This window comes from Muntiacus reevesi, chromosome 11 (assembly GCF_963930625.1).
Source record: "Muntiacus reevesi chromosome 11, mMunRee1.1, whole genome shotgun sequence".
Lineage (NCBI taxonomy): Eukaryota > Metazoa > Chordata > Mammalia > Artiodactyla > Cervidae > Muntiacus > Muntiacus reevesi.
In genome coordinates, this window is record NC_089259.1 from 44,687,082 (window position 1) to 44,708,799 (window position 21,718).

Consider the following 21,718-nt stretch of genomic DNA (forward strand, 5'->3'; position numbering starts at 1 on the left):
CTTGGAGTACAGAATGAACCTGGTCAAAAGGCTAATAGAGTTTTGTCAAGAGAATGCACTGGTCGTAGCAAACACCCTCTTCCAGCAACACAAGAGATAACTCTACACATGGACATCACCAGATGGTCAACACTGAAATCAGACTGATTATATTCTTTGCAGCCAAAGATGGAGAAGCTCTATACAGTCAGCAAAAACAAGACTGGGAGCTGACTGTGGCTCAGATCATGAACTCCTTATTGCCAAATTCAGACTGAAATTGAAGAAAGTAGGGAAAACCACTAGACCATTCAGGTATGACCTAAATCAAATCCATAACGATTATACAGTGGAAGTGAGAAATAGATTTAAGGGACTAGATCTGATAGACAGAGTGTCTGATGAACTATAGATGGAGGTTCGTGACATTACAGGAGACAGGGATCAAGACCATCCCCAAGAAAAAGAAATGCAAAAAAGCAAAATGGCTGTCTGAGGAGACCTTACAAGAAGCTGTGAAAAGGAGGAAAAAAAAAAGATATACCCATTTGAATGCAAAGTTCCAAAAATAGCAAGGAGAGATAAATCTTTCCTCAGTGATCAGTTCAAAGAAATAGAGGAAAACAATAGAATGGGAAAGACTAGAGATCTCTTCAAGAAAATTACAGATACCAAGGGAACATTTCCTACAAAGATGGGCTCAATAAAGGACAGAAATGGTATGGACCTAACAGAAGCAGAAGATATTAAGAAGAGGTGGCAAGAATACACAGAAGAACTGTACAAAAAAGATCTTCATGACCCAGATAATCATGATGGTATGATCACTCAACTAGAACCAGACATTGCCAATAGATGGGGAAACAGTGGCAACAGTGGCAGACTTTATTTTTTTCAGCTCCAAAATCACTGCAGATGGTGACTGCAGCCATGAAATTAAAAGATGCTTACTCCTTGGAAGAAAAGTTATACCAACCTAGACAGCATATTAAAAAGCAGAGACCTTACTTTGCCAACAAAGGTCCGTCTAGTCAAGGCTACGGTTTTTCCAATAATCATGTATGGATGTGAGAGTTGCACCATAAAGAAAGCTGAGCACTGAAGAACTGAAGCTTTTGAACTGTGGTGTTGAAGAAGACTCTTGAGAGTCCTTTGGACTGCAAGGACATCCAACCAGTCCATCCTGAAGGAAATCAGTCCTGAATATTCTGAATTTCAGGAAGGATTGATGATGAAGCTGAAACTCCCATACTTTGGCTACCTGATGTGAAGAAGTGACTCATATGAAAAGACCCTGATGTTGGGAAAGATTGAGAGCAGGAGGAGAAGGGAACGACAGAGGATAAGATGGTTGGATGGCATCACCGACTCGATGGACATGAGTGTGTATAGGCTACGGGAGTTGCTTATGGACAGGGAATCCTGGTGTGCTGCAGTTGATGGGGTCGCAGAGTTGGACATGAATGAGCAACTGAAGTGACTGAACTGATCTGGTTGTATCACTCCTGATTTCTCACTGTTGTTATCTTCCACCTTTTGGACGTCCTTTAACTGTCGCTCAGTGTATCTTTTTGTCAATTTCACTTCCTGTTATCATCGGCACTGTAAGTGAATGACTAATACTGTGGCCTCATACTTCCTTGAACCCTGCATGAACATTGACCTTCATCTCAGCTCTGCTTCATTTAGCTGTTCTTATGTCACACCCTCCATTTTATGAACTAAAATTCCAAGGCTGAAGGCACTACTCAACCTCTGAATCACCATTCTTTGACAGCAGTTTCTGGTCTTCCATCCTGCCTGCACAACCACTTCCAGGTAATCTTTGGGTTATCTTATCAGGACCTCAAGTCCTTTGTCCCTTGCCTTCTAATCTCAGTCCTGCTGTGTTCTCTTCCTTTCCCCTCCACGTGAGACCCAGGATCCATCAGTTCATCAGTTCTCTTGCTCATATACCAAACTTCATTTCCATTTGGATTTTTTTGATCTCTATATCTATATCTCTCACTGTGAAATTGTATTTTATATTTACTAGCTTCTCAAATCCTCAGTTTTCTTGTGGATAATATCTTGGTAGTTATACCTACCTCATTACATTATGCAGAGAAGGCACTAGCACCCCACTCCAGTATTCTTGCCTGGAAAATCCCATGGACAGAGGAACCTGGTAGGCTGCTGTCCATGGGGTTGCTAAGAGGCGGACACGACTGAAGTGACTTAGCAGCAGCAGCATTACATTATGGCAGGGTTAAATAAGTTGCTATATATACAAACCAGCCAGCCTGCCTTCAAACATGTTGAGAAAAATTGTGGCGAAAGGTAGCATGACACTTAAAGATTAGAGCTTATTTGTACCTATGCTGCTGTGTGCTGCTAGAGAAACTCACCAAGCCAGGCGTATTCATATTACTTGCACTGTGGATCACCCAACCCCTAGGGCATCCCTAAGATTATCAGTTAGTCTGACTCCATTTATGAGTCTTTAAAAGATGGATACTGTGTGTTTGAAATAACTGAAATGTATATTTAAATTTTAGAAACCTCCGAGAAGCAAGGGATAATGCTGTGGCTGAAAAGGACCGAGCAGTGATGGCTGAAAAGAATGCTCTAGAAAAACATGATCAGCTCTTAGACAGGTAAGCATCTTGAAAACAGAGGCGTTGAAACTTTGATTTTTGTTCCTATTACTCTTTCTTTTATAATATATCTTTTTAATGGAAGTTTAATTTTCCTTTAAGTATTATGTACATGTAATAATTTACATATGTGATAATTGTATATATTGAAACAAGATAGAGAACAGTGTAGTCACCCTAAGGAGTTTCCATATGTCCCTTTGGTCAGTCTCAGCCGCCACCCATCAAGAGGTGAACACTTTGTGATTTCTCTCACCATAGTTTAGTTTTGTTCTTCATGGACTGAAAAGAAATGGAATTGTGAGGTGTGTACCCTTTTGTGTCTAAGTTCTTTCAGTCAGCATTGTATGTTTTCATCCATTTTATGTTATACCAGTAGTTCATTTCTTAACTTGCTGGGCATGAATATACATAAGTTTGTTTATTCATTCACCTCTTAGTGGATGTTTGTTTTTTTTCCCAGTTTGGTGCTACTATGAATAAAGCTGCTATGAATGTTTGTGTACAAGTCTTTTTGTGCGTATATGTTTCTGTTTCTCTCGTATAAACACCTAAGAGTGAAATTGCTAATCATCAGTAGATGATTGCTTTACCATGAAAGACTTGGAAGCTGAAATAACTCCTTGACTCATGGACTACAGAATCAGTTATGTGTTAGCAGACATGAAAACAGCATTCATGTCATTGTGCATCTGTCATTAGAACTGTTGGTTAACTAAATACATTGTCATTGAGTAGTAATATTTTGAAAAGGGTTTTTCTTTTCTTTCTTTTTTTTTTTTGAGCAGTCAGTCTCAGCAGTGGGCTTAAAATATTCAGTGAGCCTTGTTATAAACAGATCAGGGTCCTCCAGACTCTGCTGTTCCACTTATAGAGCACAAGTAGAGTAGGTTTAGCACAATTCTTAGGCCACCTAGGATTTTCAGAACAGTAAATGAGTATTGGCATCACCTTAAAGTCGACAGTTTCATTAGCCCCTAACAAGAGAGTCAGATTGTTCTTTGAAACTTTGAAACTAGGCATTGACTTCTCCTCTCTAGCTATGAAAGTCATAGGTGGCGTCTTCTTCCAATAGAAAGCTATTCCATCTACATTGATAATCTATTTTTAGTGTAGCCACTTTCATTAATTATCTTAGCTAAATCATCTGGATAACTTGCTACAGCTTTTACATCATCACTTGCTGGTTTGCCTTGCACTTCTATGTTATGGAGATGACTTCTTTCCTTAAATTTCATGATCCCGTGAACCAACTTCTTCAAGCTTCAGACGTTTCTTCTGCAGCTTCCTTACCTCTCTTAGCTTTCCAAAAATCAAAGAGACTTAAGGCCTTGCTCTGTACCAGGCTTTGGCTTAAGGGAACATGGTAGCTGGTTTGATCATCTGTCTAGACCATTAGAACTTGCTTCATATCAGCAGTAAGGCTATTTTACTTTCTTATCATTTTTGTGTTCACTGGAGACACACTTAATTTCCTTCCAAGAACTTTTCCTTTATATCCGCAACTTGGCTAACTCTTCCGCACAAGAGGCCTAACTTTCAGCCTATATCAACTTTCAAGCTATATCAATTTTCAGTTTGCCTCTAAGCATAATCATTTCTAGCTTTTGATTTAAAATGAGAAATGTGTGCCTCTTCCTTTCACTTGAACACTTCGGAGGCCATTCTAGGGATAATTTCAGTATCGTTGTGTCTCAGGGAATAGGGAGGCCCGAGGAGAGGGAGAGAGCCTGAGAAGATAGGCAGAGAGCCTGTGAATGACTTTGAGTACTAGTCTGTGCAGTCTGTATGCCATTCTGTTGAATAACATGATCAGAGCCCCCAGTTCTAGAATAATTACCCTGGAAGAATGAGTGATGAAAGTAGTACTAAGCTAATAACAGGAAGATAGTTCAGAGAATATTATAAATAGTTTGTTATCTTATATAGCCAAGATTTCTGAAGCCCCCAAACAATTACAGTAGTAACATAAAAAATCACTGATCCCAAATCACTATAATAAATATAATAAGTTTAAAATATTATGAGAAATTTCCAAAATGTGACACCAATATGAAAGTGAGCAGATACTGGAAAAATGGCACTGGTGTACTTGCTTGGTGCCCCAAACCTTCCGTTTGTAAGAGGAAACAAAAAAGTTCAGCATGTGCAAAGCTCAATAAAATGAAAGTGCATTAAAAGGAGATATTAAATAGTGGAACTGTATGTAACCTTGTTCTGTATGAACTGTATGAACCTTGTTCATAATTTTCCAGGTCTCCTGTAAATGTGTTATCATACTTGCATAATTTAAAAAATAAAAAAATATTAAAAAGGAGATATTAATATTTCTGTATCAGCTTAGAATAAAATACAAAGACAACTTGGAAGATTTTCATATGGAGATACTATTCTATGGTAATAGAAGTTATATCTAGAATGTGATCAGGAATTATCTTGTTCATAGAATCACCCTGGGTCTGGGCACCCAAGCTCTAAACCAAAGGTCTTAAGAGGAAATTGATCAAACCTACTCAAAAGATTAGAAAACATCCTATTAGTGCCCAGATTATAACTGTCTACAAATATTTGAAGGGTACTCTTCTCACTTGGTAAGGTCTAAAGTAGTAGAATTGGAACAACTGAGTAGGCATTACAAAAAAGAGTAAAGATAAGCTTTCTGGTGAAAGTGAAAGTGAAAGTCACTCAGTCGTGTCCGACTCTTTGTGACCCCATAGACTATACAGTCCTGGAATTCTCCAGGCCAGAATACTGGAGTGGGTAGCCTTTCCCTTCTCCGGGGGACCTTCCCAACCCAGGGATCGAACCCAGGGCTCCCTCATTGCAGGCAGATTCTTTACCAGTTGAGCCGCCACGGAAGCCCAAGAATACTGGAATGGGCAGCCTATCCCTTCTCTAGCAAATCTTCCTGATCCTGGAATCGAACCAGGGTCTCCTGCACTGCAGGCGGATTCTTAACCAACTGAGCTACCAGGGAAGCCCAAGCTTTCTGACAGGGCTTTTCAAAATGTCTTGGCATTGAGTGTGTTCTCCATCAGCAGAAATGTGCAGGCATCAACTGGCTAAGCATTCAGTAGGATTGTGTTTATAAGGATTGAAGTATCAAGTGGATAGCTTGATGAGTTTAAAGTCTCTCTCTCTCTCTCCCTCCTTTTCTAAGTATTGATTTGGCTGCATCAGGTCTTAGTTTTGGCACAGGATTTTTTCACTGAGGCACATGGACTCTGTAGTTGCAGTATGCAGACTTGGTTGCTTAGCAACATGTGGGATCTTAGTTTATCAACCAGGGATCAAACCCATGTCCTCTGCATTGCAGGGCGGATTCTTAACCACTGGGCCACCAGGAAAGTCCCTGAAGTCCATTTTAATCCTGAAATTATCTGTAACAACAGTTCAAAATAGTTAATACACTGATTAAGTTACCATGTAAAAGAAATGGTGAACCCAGGCTATTTTTGTATCTTATAAATCTCCGTAGTTCACTTTTCCTATTTTTTTTTTTTCAATAAAAACCTAGTGTTTAACACAATATTTGAAAAAGATACTCTCTCTATATATATTTAAATATCCACTGAAGTTCTTTTGAGTATAGTTGGCCTAGGAATATTTTGGGAATATCATGTATATGTTTTGTATATGTTGAAACCCCAGGAAAAATATTTGTTTTATTTTTCAGAGGTTGAGTTTTTACTCTGGCTTCCTTTGTGTCAAAATCAGAATAAACAAATGTGTTTCATTCTTTACATGCACTGTGATTTCCCTGAATTGTGCTTAAGTAAAGCCTGAGACATGTCTATACACAATTTTCTAGTCAAGTATAACTAATCACAACTTTTTTATTTTGTTGAAAGTTTTACTTTATCAAATGCTTCATTTAATGATTAAACAACCTGTGTTATTATAAAGAGAAATGTAAGGAAGTGGTATGCCACTTTCAAACATGAATGAAAAAGGCTTTTTGCTCAAGACTTTTTAACTTTCTACAAAACAAATCGGACTTTTCTCAGGCATAGAAAAGACCTGTATATGTCCCAATTCAAGTTAAATAATTTATTTAATAAGTAACAAATACCCAGCTTTCATGAGCAGAAATAGTTATTTACCTCTCCTTCTGTTGCTTTGAATCTCTATAAGCACTCTGAGGACTCTTTCTGCCCCAAGGGGAAATTTTTAAACTCAGTCAGTGTGAACAGAATAAATTTGAATACACTGTTACATCTGTGGGATCCTACAGGAGAGGCCTGTGTTTGAATCTTAGCTTAAGTTTATAATCCAGCTGCTGCTGCCAAGTCGCTTCAGTCGTGTCCGACTCTGCGACCCCATAGATGGCAGCCCACCAGGCTCCCCCATCCCTGGGACTCTCCAGGCAAGAACACTGGAGTGGGTTGCCATTTCCGTCTCCAGTGAGTGAAAGTGAAGTCACTCAGTCGTGTCTGACTCACAGTGACCCCATAGACGACCGCCCACCAGGCTCCCCCATCCCTGGGATTTTCCAGGCAAAAGTACTGCAGTGGGTTGCCATTGCCTTCTCCAGAGTTAATTTTAATAGTCTTTCTTTTTCAGTTATAGTTATTTTAATTTTTTTTTAACTATGGTTTGATGTATTTGGAATTTTTTTTTCAGTTTGTAGGTATTGTTAAATGAATATTACTTGGCATTATGATTTCAATCCCTACAACTTCTCTGGTGATAATAGAATTTTGTCCTTATTTTTTACTTATAGATGACAGAAGATAAGAGAGAATAGGACATCTAGTGAGTAGATTAAGAGAGTCATATGTTATATTGGGCTAATTTAAAGCTTGATATAGCAGCCAGCTGTCCTAAATTTCCATTCAGTGCTTTATCCCCAAGAGTAGAACAGTTTTGACATGCCTTTATTCTACCTTTTGTCATATTTTTATATTGTTTTATCTTTGTTTGTTTTTTAGTCTTGCCTTGCTCCTTCAGCAGGCACATAAATGTTAGTGTCATTTGAGATGGGATAAAGGATGTTGAAATTTGAAATAAAAATTATTTATGCTGTGTTTAAACTTTGTTTACTTAATAAATTCTGTGGTAATTTTATTCACATTATCCTTAGTTTTCATGGTTACATAATATAATTCACATCTTAGTTGTTATTTGAATGCAGAAATGCTTGATTCTCAATGCCTATATATTAAGTTACTCTTTTGACATATTTCTCTATGAAAGAAAGAATATATAATAAATTCATGCTTCTTAAACAATTTTTAGTATTTTTTCTTTGAAAATTTGCAAAGTGCTCTCTTTAATTGTAAGCTACTCTGATGATTTTTCAGAGTTTATAAAATTATGTTTTATTACTTGAGTTCTCTTATTTTTTGAAATGTTCTGTTTGCCCATTGGTTTGTTTCACTTACATTGAAACAGTCAAGCTCCATGTTCTCAAATTTTCTTTCGGCTTTAAGCTGCTGTTCCATCTGACATATATTTGGCCACTTGTATAGGATATTCTAAACTGGTTTCATTACATCCTAAGTTACCACAAGTGACTCTATTCCTTTCCTAGTAAAGGCTTTGGAATTAGTAGTATAGAATGTCATGTATGTGAAAGCATTAAGAAATTTATTGCTGAGAAGAAAACTATTTCTTCCTTCTTAGTCTAGACACAAGGCTTTGAAAAGACCTGATGAGAAACACCCATATTCGGATCACAGTGGATGGATTTTGTTTTATCCACCTCTCATCTGTCTTTCTTTTTCTTTTTAAGATATTGGTCTGATCTGAAATTCCTTATCCCACCAGAAACAATGGCCCAGGGGGTCCTGTAGCCACTCATGGATAGTTTGTTGCTTATAATTGGGCTTAAAGGGTACTAGAGGTTCTAAAGTGATATACCTATTCTCCTTCTCAAAAGAATACATCTTGAGTATTTTCATGCAGCGAGTCAAAACACACACATGCAGAAAACAATTAGATATTGTTTTCTGTCGGTCTGTTTTTTCTCAAAGAAGGACTGGGTGGCTTCTGTAGCCAAAAAACAGAAAAAACTACATCAGGAAAATTAATGATGGATGCCAGTATTGTTAGTCTGTGGGACAGAACATCTTTATACAGTAATAGACTAGAGTTATCAGCATATCTTGTTGTGTAAATGGAACAATTGATATAGAGAAAGCTGTTTCCATTCCTGGCAGCATAAACCTCTTCTCTCCTCAAGCCAGAATAACTTTCAATGGATATCACTCTCAGAGGATCAATTCACTGTTGATGTTATCAAATCAAAACTGGGCTTTAGCATTCTATCTTGGTCCCTATTCTTTTTTAACTTATGTCAAATTTCGTTTGTGCACAAAAGCTACAAGAATGATGCAAAGAACTCCTCTAGGTCTTTTATCTAGATACGCCCCTTTCTAGCATTTAACTACATTTGTTCTATTATTCTTATTCTCCCTCTCTCTCCTCTTTCTCTCCCTTCTTTCCCCACACATTATTTTTTTTCTGCGTAGTTTAATGCATCATATACTTCTGTATCTTCACAGTTTATTTTCTAGTAATAAGAATATTCTTTTATACAACCACAGGACACTTGTCAAGTTCAGGATAGCATTAATAATAATAACACCTTTATTCATTTTTGTCATTGTCCCAATAATGTCCTTTTATAACAGTTTTTTTCCTGGCCCAACATCCCATCCAAAATTATGCTCTTCTTTTAGTTATCATGCCTCTTCAGTCTCCTTTAATCTGAAACAGTTCATTTTTTTTCTTTTCTATTTTGTTTTCATGACTTTTGATTATTTTTATTGATATGTTGGATCATATGCATATGTATGTATGTCTCTTCTTTCTGGAATCTCTTCTACTCAGCTTTTAACTGTCACTTTAGGGAATGACCAAAAGTGCTTTGAAACTCAAATTGTATATTTTCTTACGTTTTGTAAACTGTATTTCCAGCTATGTGATTGACATTTTTACCTCGATGTTTTTCTGGGACTTGAAACTCAGTATTTCTGAAACAAACTCAGCTTCCACCCACATTCACCCTCCCAAAACAAAAAGTGGCTTTAGCTGACCTGACATCAATAAAGTATACCAGCATGCTTAAGTCATTTATTTCTGTTTGACCTTCCAGAATAATACTCCTTTCCCCTTGTTCCTCTGTGTAATCTTGCTAAATTTCATAGCTTCTAAAACCCCTGTCATATCTGTCTAATCCTCTGCATTCCTGCCGCCATCATCCTGGGTCAGCTTTTCGTTGCTTCTTGACTGGTGTCATGTTGTAATTGTGTACAGTAGTCTCTTAATTGATTGCTCCATCTCCCCCTCAGTCAGTCCTCTTGCCCAGACCTGTTTCTCCTCCCATAGTTCTGCATTCTGACTAATGTCATTATTTGCCCAGGCACTTGAACAAGAGAGCTGGTGGTTCACATCTATTTTTTTTTCCCTCACCCCTCTTCCCTTTATTCAACCAAGAAGTGTTTATTGACAACTACTATGGGCCATTTGCTGTGCTGGATGTTGATGTACATGAATAAATCAGTGAAGGGAGATTGCCCCTACTGAGAGTCAATTGAGGGAGACAGAAAAAATAAACAAACAGATTCATAATTATTATAATTATGTGTTTTGATGATTGCTCTGAACTAGATTGGAGGAGGAATAATGCCTCAGGCAGGGTATATCGTGATAGGATAGTCCAGAAGGGCCTCTCTGAACACTTAAACTAAACAAATGTCATGTTATTTCTAATTTCTAAATATATCTAATCATGTCCCTCCTCTTAAACCCAGGTGCCTCTGCTTTAGTCAAATCTTTCTTTTCTCTTGCCCAAACTATTTACAATAGCCTCTGAACCATCTTGCCACTTTCAGTTTAGCCCTATTTTCATCACTCATTCTTCGAGAATAATGTTCTAAAACTGAGAGCTCTAATCATGTCATTCAGAAGAATGGCATCCAGACTGCACACAACTTAGCATTTAAAGTCATTTCACAGACTTCCTGCCTGTCTTCCCAGTTGCAGATCTTTCTTTTGATTCTCCCCTTATACTCAGGACTAGTTGATCTTTTCAGGTTTTACAAGAGTGTGGTGCTTCCTCGCTCACCCTTTTATATGTATTCTTTGCTAAGAATGACCTTTTCTTTCCCTTTTCTCGTGTATCTTACCTTTCACCTGTCAGGTAGATGCACATTCATGAGGTAAGATTGAAATCACTGATCTTGTCTTCCGTGCATGCCTTAAGTTCCTGTCAGAAATACTGACATCTCTTCTCTCTATTTCCTAGCATTATAATTGTGTGTTTAGTTTACAAATCTTTCCCTCTGAAGTGTTGGGGTTTTTTTTTGAGGTCAGAGGTTTTTCTCATCCATATCTTTGCCTCTCTAGTGAGATAAGGTCTCCATTCAGTGTCTTTGATATAAGTAGTTCTCAACAAATATTTATCAATTTCAATTGATCAGAGCTTACCATGTTCCTTTTGACTCTTTCCATCATGAAGGCAGTTTGAATGCTGAAAAGAGTGTCCCAGACTTGATTTTACTGTATCAGCGGTTCTCAAATCTAGATGAATTTCAGTTACCTGGAGAGACTTTTTTATTTTGTTTCGGAAGACTTTATTTTTTCTGCCTCCCTCTACTTCGTAGAGGGTCCCCAGGAATTTGGACTTCCTACAAAGCTCCCCAAATGATCCTGAGCTATTCATTCCTCAAATACGTGTTTGGGAAACACTACAACAGTATCTATCACTGTGCCCTTCTTGGTGCCTTAATTAACCAGTAATCTCAAAGAAAATATAAGCTTTTTCTCTAAGGCTAATGCCCTTGGTACCCTGAGATTTGAAAGAACTTTGTAACTGCTGTTTGTCTTATTCAAACTGTTATCAGACCAAGTTCTAGAAGATGGGAAATAAGCAAATGTCACTATGCTCTAAAGACAGAAGAGGAAAGATTCCAGTACTATATGCATCAGTAAACTTAAATGTAGCCCACCATGAATATTCTAAAACAGTTTATTAAGCAGATAGTAAACATTTATAAATGGAAATGGTGAAAACTGGAAGTTATCATAAGTTAATTATCAAGCCTTGGCAAACAACTTCTACTTTTTGTGTTGTTGTTTTTTTGTTTTTTGTTTTTTTTGAGGGATTTACTAGAACTTCTAGAGAAGAATGCCAATGATAGAAGTGTTAGGTAGTTAGAATAGGGGAAAGGAGTCTAAAATGGCAGTGGCTAAAAGACAAGGAAGGGAAAAGCCCGCAGAAATAGAACAGAGGAGGGTCCGAGGACCGGAGTGAGGACTTCAGGTAGAACAGCACTCCTGCCTAAGCCCAATTTGCATAGGGCAGGCCCAGGGGAAGAAAAAAAACACATAAAAAGAGGAGCCAAAGAGGGCTCTCTCTCTCTCTCTCTCTCTTGTGCACTGGGGCGCTCTTCTTTTCGCGTCTTTGGATTAACGTGCCCTCACGCCTTGAAGATGGATTGGCCTGCTATCTTCTAAATAACATAGAGCTGTAACAATGAGCTGTAACACTGATTTGTCTAAGAGCTATGACACAGTCCATTCGAGACCTGAGAGCTATAACACGGTCTGTTCAAGACCCGAGAGCTGTGACACGCCGAGGGGGCTTTAATGTCTGTCACTCCAAATCTTTGTTGTGACGAGACAAAAACCGAGGAGCATACACTCGCCTGACAGAAGATATCTCAGTTTCAGCAAAACTTTTTATTAAAATTAAGGACATTTTGGTAGACACATGGGAAATGGGAAGTTAATGACACTATAAATAAATGAATTGAAAACAATTTAAATATGTTTCAGAGGATGTTGCTTAGCACATCAATCTAGAAAGACATCACTGATTAAATGTTTTAGGCTTTTTACTTAATTCTTAACCAGTCATTGGTGATTGGTTAAACCTGATGTAATAGTGAAGCCAGTGGGTAATTCTCTTCAGCTCTAGGATTCAGTGGGGTGGATGGTATGTAGAAGAAATTCTTAACCACTTCTAGGACTCTCTAATAGAACTTTCTATTGTAATGAAGATATTCTTTATCTGCCCCGACCTCCCATACAGTACCCACTAGCCACACAGGGCATTTGAACGTTTGTTAGTGTGGCTGAGAAACTGAGTATCTTTTATTATTTTAATTAATTTAAATTAGCTACTTGTGACTTCAGGCTGTTGTATTAGACAGCTTAGCCCTAAAGTGAAGGGGTGAAGGCTGGCAATTACAAGCTCTTCCTTCATCAAATATCTGCAGGAATGCCAGGCTAGGAGGGAGCCTATTTGGCTGTACTCTATCTTATTTTCTTTTGGTGTAATTTAGATTCCCAACCAAGAGAGATGGGTTGGATTAAAGCAAATAAATGTGCAGAAAAAAATGCTTTGCCATAGGTTGAATGGGGATTGTCTAAAATCTGAGGGGTTCTGATGAAATTTTTAGTCTGAACTGACTTTTTGCCAACATGACTAACTCTTCTTGAAAGAGAGAAATGAGTACAAAATACGAGAAACAAGGCAAGAAGTATAGACGTACAATCTCAGCTTTCTCCCCTTCTTTAAGCAAGGAAATTACTGATCAGATAATATCTTCCTTGTTCTCCAATTCATTGGATAAGGGAGCAATACAAATAATGTCTTGTTAAACAGAAAAGGGACAAAATGAAGGCTTGGTTAGAACTGCCTTCATTCAAAGATTATTAAGGGTGATTTGGGGAAGGGAAGTGTTTCACAGAAGACAGGAAGGGGATGTATGTAAATGTTTTTAAGTGGAAGGAGACAGCAGGAGTACTATGAAAGCTGTAGAAAATAAAGAGAACATTTTAAAAGATCTAGGACTCTAAAAAGATTTTTTTATTATTACTTTATTATTTATTATTTATTATCACAACTTAAAAAATTGAAGAAAGCACAGACCTCTTTGAAACCAAAGATATTACAGAAGATAAGATGGAAAGAAGCTGGCAAAGTTAAAGAAAAAAATTATCTAGAAGTATGATGCACTCCCTTAAGATGGCAAAATAGAAAGACGTGCTCTCACCTTCTCCTGTGAGAGCCCCAAAATTACTCACTGCTGAAAAACCGTCGACAAGAGAATGTTGGATCCCACCAAAATAAGCTACCAAAGGAAGATACCAAATAAGATACCAATAAGATACCAAAGATACCACGTCCAAAGGAAAGGAAAAGCCCCAGCAAGATGGTAGGAGGGGCGAAATCGCATTTAGAATCAAACCCCATACCCACCAGAGACGCTCAGAGGGCTCCAACAAGCCTGTGCACACCAGGACCCAGAGACCCCCCGAGACTGAGCCAGACCTGTGTCTGAGGGTCTCCTGTGAAGTCCGGGTCAGCAGGGGCCTGCCGCGGGGACAGGGGCTCCGGGTGCAGTAGACCTGGGTAAGGCATGAGCCTTCTTAGAGGCGGTTGCCATTAACCCCACCATAGCGCTTCCAGAACTTACGCAGGACTGGGATACAGACTCCTGGAGGGCACAAACAAAACCTTGTGTGCACCAGGATCCAGGAGTAAGGAGCAGGACCCCACAAGAGACTGACCCAGACATGCCCGTGAGTGTCCAGGAGTCTCCAGGGGAGGGATGGGTTGGAGGTGGCCTGCTGCAGTGTTGGGTGTGCTGAGCGCAGCAGTGTCTGCATGAGACCTTTAGGAGGAGGTCGCCATTATCTTCATTACCTCCACCATAGTTTGACCTCAGGTCAAACAACAGGGAGGGAGCACAGCCCCACCCATCAACAGAAAATTGGATTAATGGTTTACTGAGCATGTGTTGGTGTTAGTCACTCAGTGTGCAGACTCTTTGCGACCCCATGGACTGCAGCCCACCAGGCTCCTCTGTCCATGAGATTTTCCAGGCAAGGATACTGGAGTGGGTTGCCATTTCCTTCTCCAGGGGATCTTCCCAACCCAGGGATCAAACCCAGGTCTCCTGCATTGCAGGCAGATTCTTTACCGAGTGAGCTACAAGGGAAGCCCCTTACTGAGCATGGCCCTGTCCGTTTGAACAAGACCCAGTTCAGGAAACTTCCATAAGCTTTTTATCCTTCTCCATCAGAGGGGAGACAGGATGAAAAACACAATCACGAAAAACTAACCAATCTGGTTACATGGACCACAGCCTTGTCTAACTCAATAAAACTATGAGCTCTGCCATGTAGGATTACCTAAGACAGACGAGTCATGATGTAGAGTTCTGACAAAACGTGGTCCACTGGAGAAGGAAATGGCAAACCACTTCAGTGTTCCTGCTTTGAGAACCCCATGAACAGTATGAAAAGGCAGAAAGATAGGACACTGAAAGATGAACTCCCTGGGTTGGTAGGTGCCCAATATGCTACTGTAGATCGCTGGAGAAATAGCTCCAGAAAAAAGAAGAGACAGAGCCAAAGCAAAAACAACACCCAGTTGAGGATGTGACTGGTGATGGAAGTAAAATCCAATGCTGTAAAGAGCAATATTGCATAGGAATCTGGAATGTTAGGTTCATGAATTAAGGCAAATTGGAAGTGGTCAAACAGGAGATGACAAGAGTGAACATTGACATTTTAGGAATCAGCAAACTAAAATGGACTGGACTGGGTGAATTTAGCTCAGATGACCATTGTATCTACTGCTGTGGGCAAGCATCCCTTAGAAGAAATGGAATAGCCATCATAGTCAACAAGAGAGTCCAAAATGCAGTACTTGGATGCAATCTTGAAAACGGCAGAATGATCTCTGATCGTTTCCAAGGCAAACCATTCAATATCACAGTAATCCAAGTCTATGCCCCGACCAGTAATGCTGAAGAAGCTGAAGTTGAACGGTTCTATGAAGACCTACAAGACCTTCTAGAACTAACACCCCAAAAAGATGTCCTTTTCATTATGGGGGACTGGAATGCAAAAGTAGGAAGCCAAGAGATACCTGGAATAACAGGCAAATTTGACCTTGGAGTACAAATCGAAGCAGGTCAAAGGCTAACAGAGTTTTGCCAAGAGAACGCACTGGTCGTAGCAAACACTCTCTTCCAACAATACAAGAGAAGACTCTACACATGGACATAATTAGATGGTCAATACCGAAATCAGACTGATTATATTCCAAAGAAGGAGAAGCTCTATACAGTCAGCAAAAACAAGACCAGGGGCTGACAATGGCTCAGATCATGAACTCCTTATTGCCAAATTCAGACATAAATTGAAGAAAGTAGGGAAAATCACTAGACCATTCAGGTATGACGTAAATCAAATCCCGAACAATTATACAGTAGAAGTGACAAATAGATTCAAGGGATTAGAGCTGATAGACTGCCTGAAGAACTATTAACGGAGGTTCATGCCATTGTACAGGAGGCAGTGATCAAGACTATCCCCAAGAAAAGGAAATGCAAAAATGCAAATTGGTTGTCTGAGGAGGCCTTACAAATAGCTGAGAAAAGACAAGACGTGAAAAGCAAAGGAGAAAAGAAAAGATATACCCATTTGAATGCAGAATTCCAAAGAATAGCAGGGAAAGATAAGAAAGCCTCCCTTAGTGATCAATGCACAGAAATAGAGGAAGACAGTAGAATGGGAAAGAATAGAGATCTCTTCAAGAAAATTAGAGATACCAAGGGAACATTTCATGCAAAGATGGGCTCAATAAGGGACAGAAATGGTATGGACCTAACAGAAGTAGAAGATATTGAGGTGGTAAGATTACAGTGAAGAACTATAACAAAAAGATCTTCGTAACCCAGATAACCACGATGGTATGATCACTTACCTAGAGCCAGACATCCTGGAATGTGAAGTCAAGTGGGCCTTAGGAAGCATCACTACAAACAAAGCTAGTGAAGGCAATGGAATTCCAGTTGAGCTATTTCAAATCCTAAAAGATGCTGCTACTAAAGTGCTGTACTCAATATGCTAGCAAATTTGGAAAACTGAGCAGTGGCCATAGGACTGGAAAAGGTCTATTTTCATTCCAATCCCAAAGAAAGGCAATGCCGAAGAATGTTCAAACTACTGCACAATTGCACTCATCTCACATGCTAGCAAAGTAATGCTCAAAATTCTCCAAGCCAGGCTTCAGCAGTATGTGAACCGTGAACTTCCAGATGTTCAAGCTGGATTTAGAAAAGGCAGAGGAACCAGAGATCAAATTGCTGAGATCCGTTGGATCATCAAAAAAGCAAGAGAGTTTCAGAAAAAGCGTCTATTTCTGCTTTATTAACTATGCCAAAGCCTTTGACTGTGTGGATCACAGTAAACTGTGGAAGATTCTTAAAGAGATAGGATTACCAGACCACCTTACCTACCTCCTGAGAAATCTGTTTGCAGGTCAAGAAGCAATAGTTAGAACTGGACATGGAACAACAGACTGGTTTCAAATCAGGAAAGGAGTACATCAAGGCTGTATATTGTCACCCTGCTAATTTAACTTATATGCAGAGTACATCATGAGAAATGCTGGGGTGGATGAAGCACAAGCTGGAATCAAGATTTTCGGGAGAAATATCAATAACCTCAGATATGCAGATGACACCACCCTTATGGCAGAAAGAAGAACTAAAGGGCCTCTTGATGAAAGTGAAAGATGAGAGTGAAAAAGTTGGCTTAAAGCTCAACATTCAGAACTCTAAGATCATGGCATCCAGTCCTATCACTTCATGGCAAATAGATGGGGAAACAATGAAAACAGTGAGAGAGTTTATTTTGGGGGGCTCCAAAATCACTACAGATGGTGGCTGCAACCATGAGATTAAAAGACCCATGCTCCTTGGAAGGAAAGTTATGACCAACCTAGACAGAGTATTAAAAAGCAGAGACATTAGCTTACCAACAAAGGTCCGTCTAGTCAAGGCTATGGTTTTTCCAACAGTCATGTATGGATGTGAGAGTTGGACTATAAAGAAAACTGAGCGCTATAGAATTGATGCTTTTGAACTGTGGTGTGGGAAAAGACTCTTGAGAGTCCCTTGGACTGCAAGGAGATCCATCCTGTCCATCCTAAAGGAAATCAGTCCTGAATATTCATTGGAAGGACTGATGCTGAAGCTGAAACTCCAACACTTTGGCCACCTGATGCGAAGAGCTGACTTTTGAAAAGACCGTGATGCTGGGACAGATTGAAAGCGAGAGGAAATGGGGATGACAGAGGATGAGATGGTTGGATGACATCACTGACTCAATGGACATGAGTTTGAGTACGTTCTGGGAGTTGATAATTGACAGGGTGTCCTGGCGTGCTGCAGTTCATGGGGTCACAGAGAATTGGACACAACTGAGCGACTGAACTCTACTGAACTAATGATGCACAGAACTTAAAAAGGAATTAAAGTAAAAAGTGAGGATAGGAAAAGGAGGGAGGGTGATCCAGAACATTGAATTGATAACTTGAAAATGGAGGTTTCTAAAGCAGAAACGGACCAAAACAAAACAGAAAGAGAAAGAAGTCATGCAAACATTTAGTGATGTGACATTAGACATAGAGAACAGACAAAATATATCCATGTTCAGAGAATTAGTGAATCAAGAAGAATTTTTTTTTTAAAAAAAGGAGAAAGTTAGTGTGTCAGGATAAGAAAACAAAATGGAAGAGGAAAAAATATTTAGAGATATAGTAGAAGAAAATTCTTTCTGAGATAAGGATCTGCAGTTTAGCAGAACTCACCACATTCTGGGTGGTGTGGAGAGAACAGGAACAACAACAGTACAGTAAATCCAAGTGAAGTTGTTAAATATAACTTAAAGGAACATTATTAGAAGTATCTGGACTGGATAAGTAAGTCATTTGCTAAGGAACAAAATACTGGTTGAGCTTAATTTTCTCTTTCCATAATTTTGTACTTTATTTGTTTAGCAGTATTATTTTTTAAAAAAATATATTGATTGATTAGTTGATTGCTCTGGCAAACCCAAGTCTTAGTTGCAGCATATGCGATCCTCAGTTGCAGCAGGCATAGTCCTAGTGGTGGCATTGTGGGATCCAGCTCCCTTACCAAGGGTCCCCCAGTCCCCTGCATTGGAGGTCGGAGTCTTAGCTACTGGATCACCAGGGAAGTTCCTGACAATATTTATTAACCTTCTGTTTTAAGCAAGCACTTCTTGACAGTGGAATTGAAGATTTAACAAAAGATCTCTGTCTCAGTGGAATTCACATTCTTATGGTGTAAATCAGAATGCGTGTAAATAAGCAACAAATAAAGTAATTTTTAGAAAGTATCAATTATTTGAGAGAGATAAAATGAGAGTGTGATTCAAGGAAGTGAAACTATGTGAGGGGTGACATTTTTGCATACTGAGTGATGAAAAGTCACTAGTCCTATGAGGACTCAGGAAACCTGTTACCCATATGGCCCTCCTTAAAGAAACCTACTTAAAACTGTAGCCTGCGCTTCCCCCCTGGCTCAGCGGGTGTAGGATCTGCCTGCAGTGCAGGAGACATGGGAGACTCAGGTTCGATTCCTGAGTCAGGAAGATCCCCTGGAGAAGGAAATGGCAACCCACTCCAGTGTTTTTTGTTGGATAATTCCATGGACAGAGAAACCTGGTGGGCTGCAGTCCATGGGGTCACAACAGAGTGGGACATGACTGAAGCCGCTTTAAAAGCATGTCACCACAGCCAAAGAATCAAAGAACTCATGATTTGAGATGTTAAGGTGTAAAAGAACTGGCAGTGAACACTTAATGTAAAATTAAATCATAATAACTGTTGTCATTCTGGTTTCAAAACACATTGTAATCATAATAGTTAAGGGGGAAACTACAGCATAAAAATAATAATTTAACATAAGTAAAGGCAAAAATAGCGACTTGCAACTAAAATTAGAGAATTGATGGTGAGAGGAAAATAGTGTGTATATAATATATATAATATTGTATAATTATAATTTCGTCAAACTTCATAAGAATCAATAGCTTTATCAACAAATATATATTTAAGCATATTGGTTATGAAAGAAAACATTAATTAAACTGAAAACAGACAATATACTAGCATATTGCCAGAGGAGAAGGGAAAAGAAAAAGAAAGCATAGACTTTATAACAAAAGATAGATAACAAAGCAAACATCAAAGAAGCATAAAATGGAAAATATAAATTCCTAAGATGACAGACAACTGAATGTGTCTTTTCTGGCAATTTTAATTGTGATGGACCCCCTAGTATATAGGAAAGGAAATACAGTTTGGGTCAAAAATTAAACTATATTCTTTTCACAGTATGTAACTCCGGATATTTTAAAGAGGAAAAAGAGGGACTATGATTGTGATCCAGTGGTTAAGAATCCACCTTGCAAGGCAGGCTCCAGATTCATTCCCTGGTCGGGGAACTAAGATCCCATATGCTGTGGGGCAGCTAAGCCTGCGTGCTCTAGAGCCTGTGCGCCCTGCTACTGTCTGCAGGCTGCAGAGCCCATGTGCTGCAGCAGGAGAGGCCTATGCGCTGCAATGAAACAAAGCCCTTGTGCCGTCACGAGGATCCAGTCAAAACAAAAGAGAGGCAAAAGATCTTTTTTTTTTAAGTGAAAAATAACACAGGATCTAAAACTATCCTGGAATAATGCATTTATTAAAATTGTTTTAAAATAATTCAGGGCCTTGAGAATCCCTCTGTCATGACAATATACACACAATGAAGAGATGCTTCGGAATATTTAGGCATCACATTTGCCACAGGGAAAGGGCACACTTTTTCACTGAATCTAGCTTACGGCCACATTAAGTTATGATCAGAGATATAATTCAGTATGTAGCTCATTAATCAGCTTAGTGAGAATATGGTGATAGTAGGATCAAGGTTTCAGGTCCATTCATCTTGCAGACCTTTTATTTTATTTTTTTTGTAGAGGTAAGTGGAGGAGGATGATAGTGTTCTGTCCTCTTTTCTAAATCTAACCAGCTGCCTCACAAATTGTGATTTTTGGTCCCAAGTGGAGAGAGTAGATAGAATCAGTACAAATATGTAAGTGTTACTAGAAAAAGAACTCAAACACATGCTCTGGGTGACTTATCAATAACATGTGTTTGTAAATGAAAGAAAACACATCATCCTATATCTGCACATTTTTCAAGATGCTTTCTTAGAAATCCAGAGTCATAGCTGGTCAGTCTTTATGTATATGAATTGAATCAGAGAGAGGGGTATGTGTGGGTGGGTGTGTGTGTGCGCACATGCATGCGTTTGTATAGCTTTCTTTATAGGCTGCTGCTCTGTTGCTTAGGGGGAAATTTTCATAGATTTACATTTGGTAAATATATCCATGTCCAAAAAAAGATATGTGTAAAAAGTTGGAATGCCAACTGACTAAATCAACTCATAAAAACTTCAGTTAAAAGTAAGATATTTTCCACGATTATTTTAAAATATGATGTTTACTGGAAGGAAAGTCCAGAGAATTACCACAGATGAAGTGTGAGTGTATTTCTCCCACTTGTAAATGAGCTCTTATTTCCTACAGTGTATATTCTGGTCCACAATGAGTCATTTTCAACATGTTTCAATTTAACTCCTAATACATTTTTAAACTTGGCAGGCATATTTAGATGAACGTTACTTCCAGTTTTAGAGACTGCTTCTAAATTATACTTCAGTACTGCAGTCATTATGAAAAGTCCTTTCAGTAAAAAGGAAACAGAATTGATTGGAAGTTTTATGTTTTGAAGGAATAAAAAATGGTTGCCATGAATAAAAATCAGATAGTTAAGCTTTTAAAAATTTTGTTACTGCATAACCCTCCTAATATTATCTTAAAGTGCTATAAGGTTTTTCTTATTGATAGAAGGCACTCAAGAAAAAATAAGATTTATTCTAGGTAATAAAGTTTATATTTATTGATCTCTTACTATGCCTAGCACTGTTTAAGGGTTTTAAGTGTATTAACTTTTTTAATGGCCATATAATAGGTAGTAATTCAGTTTCTATAAACCATTCAGACTTTTTTTCTATGATATTACATGGATCCTGACACATTTCTGGACATATAACTGGTGTTACATGAATGTTGGTAAAAGTTAATATTTTATGGAGAATTTTACATATGATGAGTATTTAATAATTCCTGTTTATAAATTTGTACAATCCTGTGAATCTTACAGTCTTCTGGCAGATTTCAGTTAACCAAACTGTCCATTGTTACAATTTTAATATCTTTAT

General features: G+C 38.6%; 1 protein-coding gene across 2 annotated transcripts in view; it reads left to right on the forward strand.

Moving 5' to 3' along the window:
* PIBF1 (progesterone immunomodulatory binding factor 1) overlaps positions 1–21,718 on the forward strand; it is a 217,917-nt gene that overhangs the window by 67,881 nt on the left and 128,318 nt on the right. For both annotated transcript variants that reach the window (XM_065901893.1, XM_065901894.1), the window contains exon 10: positions 2,517–2,615. In XM_065901893.1, the coding sequence (XP_065757965.1) occupies positions 2,517–2,615 (99 nt within the window). The remainder of the gene's footprint in view (positions 1–2,516; positions 2,616–21,718) is intronic.